We start from the raw sequence: 15590 nt of genomic DNA on the forward strand, positions 1-15590 counted from the left end.
TCTTCCCTTGTGTAATTGTACTGTAATTTGTAAATTGTAACTTGTAATTGTGTAATTTGTAAAGAACTGTGACACTGCAATTTCCTTCGGGATCAATAAAGTGTTATCTTATCTTAAAAACTAAATCTTGCAGTGATTTAGTTTTGTAGTAGAAGGATTTTCTGTAACAAACTTAACTAGCAGAAGGCAGCTCTTTAAAGCATTTTTTTTTTTAAATATGTATTGGTTGGAATCTAGAATCATGCAAACCACCCAATAATTTACCTGCTTACTACAATGTTCAGTCTTGATGCATAGGACATGAACACTATTGGAGAGCTTTAAACTATCAATAAACCAACTGTAGACACATGAAAATTGAAAAAAAATATTTGTTTAACCGAGTTTTTGTTCTAGTAACTTTGTATCTCAGCCTAATGCTAGGCCTTGTTTTTGGCCTGCAGTGATTTATCCTAGCTTTAGCTGATAATAGCTTTTGGTAGACTGTTCCAGTGCCTTGAAAATATAGCAGCACATTTGGCATGAACTTTTTTTTAGGCATGAAAGTTTTTTTAATGAAATCTTTTGAATTTAGTCATATCCAGTTAGCCTATTGTAATTTGCCTCTACTGCTGCAGACCTTCCACTCCAGACCAGGAACCAGGACTGACCACATCTTTTCACCTGCACGAGGTGGGTTCATATGGGGATCCGTTTCGTGCACAGTCACACACTGATGTCAATTATTCCCCATCTCATTGTGCAGGAACCATCAATTTAGTCAGCAGGGGTCATAATTGCAGCAGTTATGAGGAAACCCTGTTCAGCCACTGTCCCATCCTTACAGACACACAGCTAATTGTGGGTCTGTTGAGTGCCAGGCCGGCTGATTAGCAGACCTGAGATTTGAACTCAAAGGCTTGAGATCTCAGCAAGTGTATTTTACCGCTGTTTTACCTGAACACCACCAAAAACAGTGTTTAAACAATTTTTTAACAAATTAATTAAAAACCAAATTAATATGAAAAACACAGTTTGGGACCATAAAAAAAAAAAGTTAAACAGACAAATATGATTTGACATGTATTTAAATAAAAACAGTACAACGACATTTACAACTCTACATGTATACATTCTAAATTCGATGGCTGCAACACATTCACATTCTTTTAACAATGTTCAATTATTTTTGATAATATTCAATTATTCAATTATTATTTTAATAACAATAATAATTTATTTATATATATTTATTTATCCAGAGCTAGTGCAGGCATTTTGGTTGATGTGCTCTGCAGAACTGTGTGAGCACTGTGGCTGCTGAATGTTGAACCTATTGTAACCTATTTAGGCTACAGGCAGAAAGCTCAAACAGAACAAAATTGCAATAGTCCAGTCAAGAAGCATTAATGATAAGAGACAAATCTGGACTGCAGTCAGGCCAGTCTAACAGAGCTGGGATTCAAACTCTCAACCATTCAATTGATAGTAAGGCTTTACCTGCTAGACTACTTTTACCAGTAACACCTTATAAAAACTGTACAATTTACTGCCTTTTCAAATAGATAAAATATGTATTGAACAGAATTAAGTTTAGCCTATTGGTCCGGCCCTCCACAACAGTCCCACTTTTTCATGTGGCCTCATGCAAAATGTAACTGCCCACCCCTGGCCTATGGTGTTATCTCTGCTGGTTGGTGAAAATAAAGTTGCCAGTACCTTATCAATATGTGACTCCATAAGTGTGCTGCACTTAAAATGACGAAATTAGGAGAAGTAAAAAAAAAGGCCAGCTAAACTTGTATACTGTAACAGGGCAGAGCTGGTTCAGCTAGAGGACAACACTGTTACCCCCGAACGCTGGTCCTAAAGACAGATACAAACAATGAAAATAATTGTTTTAAAAACTTGACTTCAGGATATTTGTACTTGTTTATTTCTAAAGTCTTGCCAATATACCATTTTGCTAAAGTGCAGCTAAACTGCCTGCCAGCTGAGCATCTGTTTCCTAATGAAAGCTTGTCGCTGTATGTTGAATTTCTTGCAACTGGAATTGGCATAATTCTAGTGGTTATTAAAAATGAATGAATGGATGAATAGGAGCAAGACAGGAATGGATTATGGATTATATCTGGATTTACTATTTTTTATTTGCATCCTTTAATATTAGCAATACATTGAATATTTTTGGTTTGTGGGATATTCTGTATCTGTAACTAATGTTTCGATGTGTAATACCATTATTACCCACATGATGTCACCATTTACCAGCTTGCCCTCGCTTTTGTTCCTCGGGGCAGTATTATATAAGTAGTACTGCTGCTTGAGGGCGGACATCACGAGGTAAAAGAAGAAAATACTGTTTAAGAATTAAAAAATGGATATTTAGAATGTAGAACAGAGGGGAACTAAGCTAAAAGCTTATACTACTGTACTACATTAATAAAAGCCTGACATCATAGTATGTAAGTACAACGCATGACACATGGCCAAACATACTATGCGGTTTCTGTGAGTCAGACTGCGGCCCCACCCTCACCTACGCAGACAGCAAGGTAGCAGGGTCGTGTCCAAAATCGCACACAACTCACTATAACCTTCAAACTGCATTGTGGTATAACATTCAAACCGCGAGTGCCCTTCATTATTGGAAATGCTGCTTTACATTAGCACAACTGACATGAAATTCCAAAACGCTTTAAAGCCAGTTATTGGCGTATATGCATTGTTTATAACACGATGACCTTTCTTTGTAGTGCACTATGTAGTAAGAAGTATATGATATCGAACACAGCAGGCCTCTGGCAGGACGCCCTCTGTATGTTCATGACGCTGTTTAAAGAGGTGATGAAAGCGTGATGATAGATTTATATAGTGTTTATTAATGCCCACATTACTGAGGGGGTGGGTAAAGAGAAAACGAGGAAAAGGTTGGCAGCAAGAGGGAGATAAATGAGTCAGAAACACACAGTTCAGAGCAATCTAAACCCCACCCTCTCTCTCTCTCTCTCTCTTTGCAGCTTCATTCATTCATTTATTCATTCACTCACTCATCCATTCATCCTCACCAATGCCAAGTCTAAAGTGCAAAGTGCAGACCACACCTTTATGCGATCTGGCCGTGGATCAGGGCTCCCGGGGTCTTAGACCATACTGAAAACGCTGGTAGCAAGTTGGGTGGCATACTGGCACACAGAACCAGGGGCTCTGGGACATGTGTTCCTCCAGTAACTGTCTGTAAGGAGCTTAGCATTTTCCCCCAGTGACTGTGTGGGTTTACTCCATCTGCCAAAACATGCAAGTAGGGTTTTGGTTACTCCACTGGCATTTCCATAACTTGCACAAGTCTGTTTAATACGTTCTTTATGTTTAAGTTATGCCCAGTGTTCCCGGGAGCTGCTGAATTATTTGCAACTGGAATATTTAAATGCTGGGCTGGGCTCACAAATAAAAAAAGGTGCGTGGCAGTACGTGAACACAGCCATCATAGTGGGATACATATCAGTGCACCCCATGCTTGGATAAACAGGAGTTTCATTAGGTTTCATTAGGTAGGGCATCTGGTACAAAAACTGAAAGGAATCATCACTGAACTACACAGATGTTGTACAGCTGTAAAAAATTATTTTAAAACTTGAAAAAGAAAATATCTGATTAACTGATGAAGTTTCAGCTAAATAAATTTGGCAGCCAGCAAGAACTATCGCATTTTAGAAGTTTTCAGTCTTTTACATTTACGGCATTTATACGATGCTTTTATTCAAAGCAACATACATTTAGATCAGAATGCAATGCAAGCGGGGGCCCGCTCAGGTGGCACAGCAGCAGTAAAAACACACGCTGGAACCAGAGCTGGGATCTCAAATACATCTGCCTGCCGGCTGGGCTGAGCAACCACACGAAGATACAGTGTATCACAAAAGTGAGTACACCTCTCACATTTCTGCAGATATTTAAGTATATCTTTTCATGGGACAACACTGACAAAATGACACTTTGACACAATGAAAAGTAGTCTGTGTGCAGCTTATATAACAGTGTAAATTTATTCTTCCCTCAAAATAACTCAATATACAGCCATTAATGTCTAAACCACCGGCAACAAAAGTGAATACACCCCTTAGTGAAAGTTCCTGAAGTGTCAATATTTTGTGTGGCCACCATTATTTCCCAGAACTGCCTTAACTCTCCTGGGCATGGAGTTTACCAGAGCTTCACAGGTTGCCACTGGAATGCTTTTCCACTCCTCCATGACGACATCACGGAGCTGGCGGATATTCGAGACTTTGCGCTCCTCCACCTTCCGCTTGAGGATGCCCCAAAGATGTTCTATTGGGTTTAGGTCTGGAGACATGCTTGGCCAGTCCATCACCTTTACCCTCAGCCTCTTCAATAAAGCAGTGGTTCATGTGTCCCTCAATGAAATGTAACTCCCCAACACCTGCTGCACTCATGCAGCCCCAGACCATGGCATTCCCACCACCATGCTTGACTGTAGGCATGACACACTTATCTTTGTACTCCTCACCTGATTGCCACCACACATGCTTGAGACCATCTGAACCAAACAAATTAATCTTGGTCTCATCAGACCATAGGACATGGTTCCAGTAATCCATGTCCTTTGTTGACATGTCTTCAGCAAACTGTTTGCGGGCTTTCTTGTGTAGAGACTTCAGAAGAGGCTTCCTTCTGGGGTGACAGCCATGCAGACCAACTTGATGTAGTGTGCGGCGTATGGTCTGAGCACTGACAGGCTGACCCCCCACCTTTTCAATCTCTGCAGCAATGCTGACAGCACTCCTGCGCCTATCTTTCAAAGACAGCAGTTGGATGTGACGCTGAGCACGTGCACTCAGCTTCTTTGGACGACCAACACGAGGTCTGTTCTGAGTGGACCCTGCTCTTTTAAAACGCTGGATGATCTTGGCCACTGTGCTGCAGCTCAGTTTCAGGGTGTTGGCAATCTTCTTGTAGCCTTGGCCATCTTGATGTAGCGCAACAATTCGTCTTTTAAGATCCTCAGAGAGTTCTTTGCCATGAGGTGCCATGTTGGAACTTTCAGTGACCAGTATGAGAGAGTGTGAGAGCTGTACTACTAAATTGAACACACCTGCTCCCTATGCACACCTGAGACCTAGTAACACTAACGAGTCACATGACATTTTGGAGGGAAAATGACAAGCAGTGCTCAATTTGGACATTTAGGGGTGTAGTCTCTTAGGGGTGTACTCACTTTTGTTGCCGGTGGTTTAGACATTAATGGCTGTATATTGAGTTATTTTGAGGGAAGAATAAATTTACACTGTTATATAAGCTGCACACAGACTACTTTTCATTGTGTCAAAGTGTCATTTTGTCAGTGTTGTCCCATGAAAAGATATACTTAAATATCTGCAGAAATGTGAGGGGTGTACTCACTTTTGTGATACACTGTAGATAGGGGTGGAATTAAGCTGGATAGGGTGTCTCTCATAACTAATGCAATTACGACCTCTGCTGGCTGATTGATGGAGCCTGCACAGAGACGAGTGGTTCTTTCTGTTACATTGAAGGGACAGTGGTAGCCTAGTGGGTAGAGCTTTGGGCTATCAACCGGAAGATTGGCGGTTCAAATCCAGGCTCTGCTATGCAGCCACTGTTGGGTCCTTGAGCAAGGCCCTTAACCCGTATGATGGCTGACCCTGCGCTCTGACCTCAGCTTCCAAACAAGCTGGGATATGCGAAGAAAGCATTTCATTGTACTGTACATCTGTATATGTACAGTATATATGACAAATAAAGTATATCATCTTCTAAAATAATGACCAGATGAATAGGAGCAAGGCAATTTACAATTTACAAAAAATTTACAATTTTGTATATGCATCCATTAATATTAGCAATACATTAAATGTTTTTGATTTGTGGGGGGCGGCACGGTGGTTCAATGGGTATCACTGTCACCTCACAGCAAGAAGGTCCTCGGTTCGATCCCCAGGTGGGGTGGTCCAGGTCCTTTCTGTGTGTCTGTGTGGGTTTGCTCTGGGAGCTCCGGTTTCCTCCCACAGTCCAAAGACATGTAAGTGAGGTGAATTGCAGATACAAAATTGTCCATCACTGTGTTTGACATTAAACTTCTAAACTGATGAATCTTGTGTAACCAGTAATAACCTGTTCTGTCATGAATGTAACCAAAGTGTGTAAAACATATTCAAAATGCATTCAATAGTATATAGCGTTAAAGCTACATTAGGTAGAATTTTGGTTGTAGCAGCTAGTTTATTTCTTAACCCATCTCTCATTCATGCACATCCAAGTATACATTATTTATAATTTGTGTCAAAGTTCTACCATGTAAAAATTAAAAAATTATTCAGTCACTAAATCAGGAATGATAGCAAATCTGGCTAACTAGCTTAGCAACATCTGTGGTCCAGAATTCTGTATTTTCCTTTAGTTATATTCAGCCAGTAAAATACATATAGTACATGACTAAAACCTTACTAGTTTATTCATTCAAATGGTATAACAGTTGTTAATGACTAATAGCTTTATCTCTCCATAAGTAATTTAGCCAAATTAGAAATTAACTTAGGGCGGCACGGTGGCTCGGTGGGTAGCACTGTCGCCTCACAGCAAGAAGGTTCTGGGTTTGATCCCCAGGCGGGGAGGTCCGGGTCCTTTCTGTGCGGAGTTTGCATGTTCTCCCCGTGTCTGCGTGGGTTTTCTCCGGGAGCTCCGGTTTCCTCTCACAGTCCAAAAACATGCAGTCAGGTTAAATGGAGACACTGAATTGCCCTACAGGTGAATGGGTGTGTGTATGTGTGTCTGCCTGCGATGGACTGGCGCCCCGTCCAGGGTGTTACTGTGTACCTTGCGCCCATTGAAAAGCTGGGATAAGCTTATCCAATTAGGGATAAGCAACCCTAATTGGATAAGCGGTTAAGAAAGTGAGTGAGTGAGAAATCAACTTCATGTTCTGTAAGAATACTGCTGAAGATATATTAGTGTTTGGAGACGTATTATAGTGGTTTAGCAGCAGTTCCTTCATGTGTGGATGGATGGATGGATGGATGGATGGATGGATAGATGGATAGATGGATAGATGGATAGATAGATAGAAAGAATATCTTTATTTGTCATATATACATATACACATGTACAGTACAATGAAATTCTCTCTTCGCATATCCTAGCTTGTTTTGGAAGCTGGGTTCAGAGCGCAGGGTCAACCATTGCACTGTGCCCCTGGAGCAAGGACCCCACTGCGCCCCTTGCTCAAGGACCCAACAATGGCTGTATGGCAGAGCTGGGATTCGAACTCTCAACCTTTCAGTGGATATCCCAAAGCTTTACCCACTAGGCTACCACTATCCCTATTATAGATCAAATAACTCATGGCTGCATGTCTATTTTGTGATTGATATCACTTTAACAGCTGTGCTGTTTTGTGTTCTCCAGATATTTTTGTCTTACTTTTAATGCAACAGAAATATTACATTAAAGCTTCTTAAAAAGCATTTTTACATGTGGTGCCAAAATGAAAATACTCATGTTTTTGTAAAATCTGTGTATTGTTAGACCCCTAATAAACTTTGTCTTCCAACACTAGCCCAGTACATATTACATATCCTCATCATCCACGCATTATTGTCTTCTTTCCTTCATTGTTCTTTTCTCTCTCCTCTTGTCTGCTTGCTCTAAGTGCTGTCTAGAGATTGCACGCTAGAACAGCTAACACTATGAGGACACTGCAGAATAGACCAGTTCAGCATATCCCTGCTTTTCTTTAAAGCAGGAGGCGAGGAGAGGAGGTGATAAGCACCAAAGAACTATTGATTGCATAAAATTTACCTCAAGAGACAGCGAGAATAAATGGAATAAGAAATAGTCCCTTAAGCTGTCAGTGGGCAGATGGTAATGAGTTAAACAGAACCCATCCCTCCATCTGTAGGAGGCTGCTCATTCATCAGTCGCCATCATCCCTAATCACCACTGCAGCGGCATGAACATGGCCAGTCGTGGCTCTTTCATCAGCCTCCCAAGGTGTGGGGGAGAGAGGAAATCCTATTTACTTCTGTGCCGGAGAGGCTGCCACTCCATGCACTTGCAATTTTACAAGCTCAGATGAGAAAATGACTAAGGTGCCCCTTGCTGTTTGTTACATTTGTCTGTCTGTAACAGCAGATGTAGACCTGTTTACATTCACTTACAGAGATGATAGATAAAATAAGCCAGCATATGGTAGAGGCAACGTTAATATTGATGGATCGTTTTCATATAGAACAGGATAGACCAGTTTGTGCATAATGAATTGTTAAGCCAGATGGCATTTATGGACAGTGTTCTGAAAGGTTATGTCCTTTAATTTACATTTTTGGCATTTAGCAGATGCTTTAATCCAAAGTGACTTACAGTACAGTATATTGTCTAAGCAATTGAGGGTTAAGGTTCTTGCTCAAGGGTCCAACAGTGGCAACCTGGCAGTGGTGGGGCTTAAACCAGTGACATTTCAATTACTTGCTAGGCTACAATTGCCTTGACTCTAACAACGCTCTTGACTATCAAGGGTCCTACCACATGGAACCACTACCTTCGCTATGGATGTATAATATGAGCTAAAAATAGTGTTTGCCTTGTCCTCTATTCCAGTTCATGTCAGCTTGTTGGCTTGTGTTGCCTCACAGCAAGAAGGTCCTGAGTTTGATTCCCAGATGGGGTGGTCACAGTCCAAAGGCATGTTAGTTAAGGTAAACTTAACTAACAGACATTAGAACGAAACGTTACGTTAACATAAGGCACACCTTTGAGATTCTCTACCAGTTTGATGTGTCACACAACTAGCTTCCCATGTGAAAAACTGAAAAATTGATTGAAACAACCCTAGCCATAGGGAGGTGTACTTGTCATTGCACTCTCAGTGCTGGTCCCAAGCCCAGATAAAAAAAGGAGGGAAGGACATCCTGCGTAAAAACTGTGCCAAGTCTGGGGACCAGATCCACGCTGGTAATTCCTTAGTATGAGAGCAGCCGAAGGAGTATTTAATAACCAGTAAAATCTACTTAAATCTACTAGCAGCCCCATCAAACATTGTTCATAACTAGAAAATACTGTTGTTCATAAATTGCAATACTACTTTATTTAGGTAATCTTTAATTTACATTTTCAGCATTTAGTTGATGCTTTTATCCAAAGCGACTTACAGTTCTGACTGAATACAGTTTGAACAATTGAGGGTTAGGGGCCTTGCTCAGGGGCCCAACAATGACAACCTGGCAGAAGTGAGACTTGAACCTGCAACCTTCTGGTTACTAGTCCAGTACCTCAACTGCTGAGCTTCTGCTGTCCCTGCTGTCTTAAATGACCTCATTTTGGTTAATGGTAATTTCAGTAACTTTTTATTGTTTATTTTTTGCTAAACTTACACTTCTGAAAACTAACCAAACTAAACAAAATTTTGTCTCTAACCTCTGTCATGCCCTACAAAGCCATGCTTTAAAACACACATACCGTCACTGTTGGGGACAGTGGTAGCCTAGTGAGTAGGGCTTTGGGCTATCAACTGAAAGGTTGAGAGTTTGAATCCCAGCTTTGCCTTGCAGCCACTGTTGGGCCCCTGAGCAGGCCCTTAACCCTCTTTGCTCCAGAGGCTGACCCTGCGTTTTGCCATGTTTACAAAGTTTGAGTTGTATTTTTTAAATAAGTTTAAAAACATCAAACCCTAATACTTCCTCACCCATTACCTACAGGTGGAATGATGCCTTTTTTATATAACTGACACATAGACTGAAGGTCTATGCTAAAGGACTGTGCTGCTGTTATTGTTAGACAATTTTTATGGTCAGACTCTTGACATTGTGTGCCTGTTTATAGAGCAATACAGGATGTCCCTAAAGTCTGGCCACATAGGCAAACTGCATATTTTCAATAAATTTCAATACATTTTTTTAACAACATTTTATTTTAGTAGGGCAGTTGTAACCTAGAGGTTAGGGTACTGGACTATTAATCGATAGTTCGCTGGTTCAAGCCCCACCACTGCCAGGTTACCACTGTTGGGCCCTTGGGCAAGACCCTTAACCCTCAGTTGCTTAGACAATATACTGTCACAGTACTGTAAGTGGCTTTGAATAAAAGTGTCTGCTAAATGCCGAAAATGTAAATTTATTTCATTATATTAATATTAAGTAATTAATAATGTGTTTTCCACTATTTGTGATGTACTGTATGTGTGTGTATTTTAGTAAACACATAGTTAGTTATAGTTAGTAATATTTCCTATGTGTCCAGACTTTAGGGACACCCTGTACTGTACAATGCACACACCCAAATTATATCGAATTAAATGAAAAGTCTGACTCTATAAGAAGTTGTTAGCTTTGAGGACTACATATTTGACTTAAATGGACTCAGAATTTCAAAATCCTCTGTAAGTATATGCACACTTACCCTCTTTCTTTAAACAAGTGTAGTGAGTTAGACACAAATTACCCTTATTTTGCTAGTGGACCAGATCTAGATCCATATGGTAAATTTCCGAGTAATAAAGAGACTAACTGAGACCAGGATCTAAAGGGCAACATAAATAAATGGATTTTAATTGTGCTTTAGAATAAATTCGCAGATTTGGAATTATCAATTAATAAAAATGCAAAATAATAAAAATATAAATTAAATTAGAAAATTAAATAAGAAATATAAAGTAAACATTTGTATATTACATCAATTTAAATCTAAGTTGAAGTGTGTGTTGTTGACATCTAAATCTAAGCTAACAACCAGAAATAAGGACAGACCTTGACCTGTCATCATTCCTGAATAACTTTGCATTGCAGCAGGGTGCATTAGGGAATACCATTGCCATGATTGGCTGTACTTGGTCTGTAGCAGTTCTAAGATTGGTGATAACATTTACATGAATGCCAGGACCAAGGTTTCCAAACAGTACATTGCTTTGAGCAACATGCTGCATCTTACCTCCTGTCCATCCTGGTGCCATCTCCTCCACAGACAAGCAACACATTTTGTTAAGGAAAATGTCATTATTCGGACAAGGCCATCCTTCTTTCATTTCATTCATGGTCCAGTATTGATGTTCACATAGCCGTTATAGACGCTTTTGTCAGTGGACAAGGGTCAGAATGAGCAGTCTGATCCTCTGTAGATACACAGCCCCATACACAACAAACTGACACCAATTATATTCAGCATTAGCTTTTCAGCAATTTGTGATACAGTAGCACTTCCCATGTGCATCACTGAGCTATGGGCACCCTGGTTTACAGGTTGTTCTTGGACCATTTGCAATTGTAAAACCCTGCAAGACCTGCTGTTTTGGAGATGCTCTGACCCAATCATCTTGCCACCTCTCAGTTTGGTCCTTGGCCCCATTTTTTTTAAGAATGCCTAAAAACCCAACCCTTGACAGGTGCCATTGTAATGAGATAATCAATCAATATTATTTACTTCACCTGTCAGTGGTTTTAATATTGTGGCTGATCGGTGTATGTATATGGAACACTCATCTGGTATGTCCATTTACTGACTATTGTATGAGCTACCACTACCATACAGATTAACTTAGGGACCCCCACTGATGGGTTTTTATTCTCAGCACTGCAAAGACACTAAAATGGTAATCACATGATCACAAGTCTGTGTTGTGCTTGTGTAAGTGTAGCAGGTGCAGCAGTGTTGATGGGATTTTTAAAAGCTGCAGTGCCAATGCTCCAATCACATTGTCCTGTGATCAGAATGTGTCCACTGATAGACTTTAAAAGGACCAAAGGAAGATGAACTTACACTGTGTATGAAGTAACTACACCTACAATGAGTGCTAACTGGATATATGTTTCTATTAATAAAGATGCCAGTAAGTTTGAAGAGTAATTAAAAATGCAACAACACTGGTGCACATGATACACTCAAACCAGAACAAATACACACTACCATGTCAATACACAGTGGTGTCATTGTATGTTGAGAATGGTTTACCACCCTAACATCATCCAGTTGATGATCCTATTGAAGTCCTTTGGGGATAACTTTAATTAATAATGGTGCACAGGGGCATGACAAAACATATAGATTGACAGAGGGGCTCCATTCAGTAATTGTATTTCCAAACGGCTCAATAAATGTATATACAAGATAGATGTACCTAAGTGCAGTTATGCTTTAGGTATTTGGTGCCAGATTACAAATTGTATGTGCTTTGCAGTAGTAATATAATATATTACCTTATACAGAACTTAACTGTATAATTCACTTCAAAGCTAAATTTTAATGATTCCATTACCCCCCTTAGGATTTATCAGGGTTATCAAATAAACAGCCCTAATAGAGTTCCATATGTTCATGCGAAACAATAATGACAACCCATAGAGGAGGGGAAATTACTTTTAATTAATTCAGCTAACTACAAAATATTGACCACTTCACAGACTGACAGGATACAGAGGGAGTTTTTAATATTACATGCATTGAGGACATCCATCTCACAGTTTAACCTATGTGTCATTCAGATAAGGTATTTATTTGTCTTCTTATATTCAACATCTCAGCAATTTGGTGTGCATAGCTCTAAGTACAGAAGCAACAAAAAATCTCCGGTAATATTTTTGTTATGGATTATTCAGATTTTTTTTAACCAATAACAAACCACACTGGGAAAGTAAACTAACAGGGTACAGTCTTCTTATAAAAGTAAGATCTCTCAGAAATATGCATCTTTGCTTTACATTGCAAATGTTTATTTACTTAATTTTTCAGAGCATCCAAAACCTATGATACAGTAAACAACTAGTCCCCACCATTCCCCACTTCAGTCATATCTTCAACAAACTGCATAATCATTTAGAAAACAGGTCATTTTTAAGAATCACAACTTTTCTCATCTCCATTACAGTTCCGTTTAAGGTCATTTTGCATTATGTTACAACAATGATCACAGTCTGTAAATATATATTGACAGAGAGCACTATTGCAAACTTGCAGGAATATGGATCGTTCAACTGTGTCCTAATACTGAGCATGCGTTTGTCAATTTTTTTTTTGCTACTGCCATGATTTTTTTTTCATATTTTTAAAACACATTTTATTTATAAGACTCTAAAATCTAACATTTGTCATGCATAATGCACAATTCACACCACTTGGAATGCAATGTCTAGTACAGCTACAGTTGCACATTGTCTAAACAGTAACTGATTATGTTCGTGATAAGGAAAATGAACCAAGGACAGATATTGTAAGTGCTTTTGTATTGGCATCAAAGTTAAACAATTACTTTTCTTTTACCCATTCTTCAGTTGTCATGACAACATCAAAATAAGGAGCATGACAGTAGCCTAATGAAATGACAGAATTACCAAGACGATACTGAGATACCAAAAAGGAAAGACGGTTTGTATAGCATTCCTAATATATATTTCATCCAATATATATATATATATATATATATATATATATATATATATATATATATATATATATATATATATATATATATATAAGCTATTTTTGTGTATACATATATGCACATACATAAATATGTGATAAAGAGAATTAAAACTTCACAAGTGAGCCAGAGCCAGCACTATATACAACCTTTGGAAAGAATGGTACGGAGTATAAGAAATAATTTACGAGGACAGTCATTGTAAAAGCCGACAGACAGCACACAGAACAACATTTACAATGTGGGGGCCAGGGTGATATGTGCATGTGTGCAAACCTAGAAGGTAAATACCAGGATAAAAGCATGTTTGCGCCTTTTGTCAAACCGCTCTGTTACAAGCAGGTGGTTCAGATGCTTAACCACTGCCAAGCATCTTTGTGGCCCTCTGGTTAGCCTCATCGATCCTGGTCTTGTTGGATTCAGCCTGGTAGACAAAAAGAGCAACAATAAAAATCATGTTTGTTTAATTCTTAATGCCATGTCAGCTGCTATGGCTATTATCATGGCTGAATAATAGATTAATTCTTTAAACATCAAAATAGGGGGTCAATTTGCTTTCTTCACTTGTGTGTATAGTGGTTAGAGTGTTTGTGGGACTATGAGGGTGTAGAGTTTAATAGCTTTTTCATAACTTTTAGTGCTAGGGCCAGTTTTCTAGTAGTGTGCCATACACACACTACCTCATGATGCATTAGTCGAATATTACAAGTATTGTATCTTAGTGTACTGGATTCTGAAACACAATGTTTTAAAATAGCAGCTCATCCATGACCTAGCATCTGTGTGAACTCACAACGTAGAGTTTTTGTTACTTTTTGTAGTTGTACTTTTGAGGCATTTAACAACCATCCATGTTGGTCAGTAAGTTTCTATTTACACCAAATAGGCATAACATTATGACCACCTTCCTAATACTGTGTTGGTCCCCCTTTTGCTGCCAAAACAGCCCTGACCCATCGAGGCATGGACTCCACTAGACGCTAAAGGTGTGCTGTGGTATCTGGCGCCAAGATGTTAGCAGCAGATCCTTTAACTCCTGTAAGTTGCGAGGTGGGGCCTCTATGGATCAGACTTGTTTGTCCAGCACAACCCACAGATTCTCGACTGGATTGAGATCTGAGGAATTTGGAGGCCAATCAACACCTGACTCGTTGTTGTGCTCCTCAAACCATTCCTGAAGCATTTTTGCTTTGTGGCAGGGTGTATTATCCTGCTGAAAGAGGCCACAGCCATCAGGGAATACCATAGGATGTACATGGTCTGCAACAATGCTTAGGTAGGTGGTACGTGTCAAAGTAACATCCACATGGATGGCAGGACCCAAGGTTTCCCAGCAGAACATTGCCCAAAGCATCACACTGCCTCCGGCAGCTTGCCTTCTTCCCATAGTGCATTCTGGTGCCATGTGTTCCCCAGGTAAGCAATGCAAACGCACCTGGCCATCAATGTAATATAAAAGAAAACGTGATTCATCAGACCAGGCCACCTTCTTCCATTGCTCCCTGGTCCAGTTCTGATGTTCACGAGCCCATTGTTGCCGTTTTGGCGGTGGACAGGGGTCAGCATGGGCACCCTGACTGGTCTGCGGCTATGTAGCCCCACACGCAACAAACTGCGAAGCACTGTGTATTCGGACACCTTTCTATCAGAACCAGCATTAACTTCTTTAGCAGTAGCTTGTCTGTTGGATCGGACCACACGGGCCAGCCTTCACTCCCGACATGCATTAATGAGCCTTGGCAGCCCATGACCCTGTCGCTGGTTTACCACTGTTCCTTCCTTGGACCGCTTTTAATAGATACTGACCACTGCAGACTGGTATCACCCCACAAGAGCTGCAGTTTTGGAGATGCTCTGACCCAGTCGTCTAGCCATCACAATTTGGCCCTTGTCAAACTCGCTCAAATCCTTACGCTTGCCCATTTTTCCTGCTTCTAACACATCAACTCTGAGGATAAAATGTTCACTTGCTGCCTAATATATCCCATCCACTAACAGGTGCCGTGATAAAGAGATAATCGGTGTTATTCAATTCACCTGTTATGCCTGGTCGGTGTGTGACCACTGTATCATTTGACCAATTCTGCTTATCAGTATTTGAAATACACTACCATGACTTTAGACTGTTTCTCAGTTTTTGCCATTCAATTAAAAGTCATTATTTTTAATA

General features: G+C 39.9%; 1 protein-coding gene across 1 annotated transcript in view; it reads right to left on the reverse strand.

Annotated features, from left to right (window-relative positions):
* Window positions 1-12344: 12344 nt before the first annotated feature.
* Window positions 12345-15590, reverse strand: part of snap25a (synaptosome associated protein 25a) — a 49500-nt gene continuing 46254 nt past the window's right edge. The window contains exon 8 of the mRNA XM_063002053.1: window positions 12345-13844. Within this exon, the coding sequence (XP_062858123.1) occupies window positions 13776-13844 (69 nt within the window). The 3' untranslated portion in view covers window positions 12345-13775. The remainder of the gene's footprint in view (window positions 13845-15590) is intronic.

Source organism: Trichomycterus rosablanca, chromosome 9 (assembly GCF_030014385.1).
Source record: "Trichomycterus rosablanca isolate fTriRos1 chromosome 9, fTriRos1.hap1, whole genome shotgun sequence".
NCBI classification, from domain to species: Eukaryota; Metazoa; Chordata; class Actinopteri; order Siluriformes; family Trichomycteridae; genus Trichomycterus; species Trichomycterus rosablanca.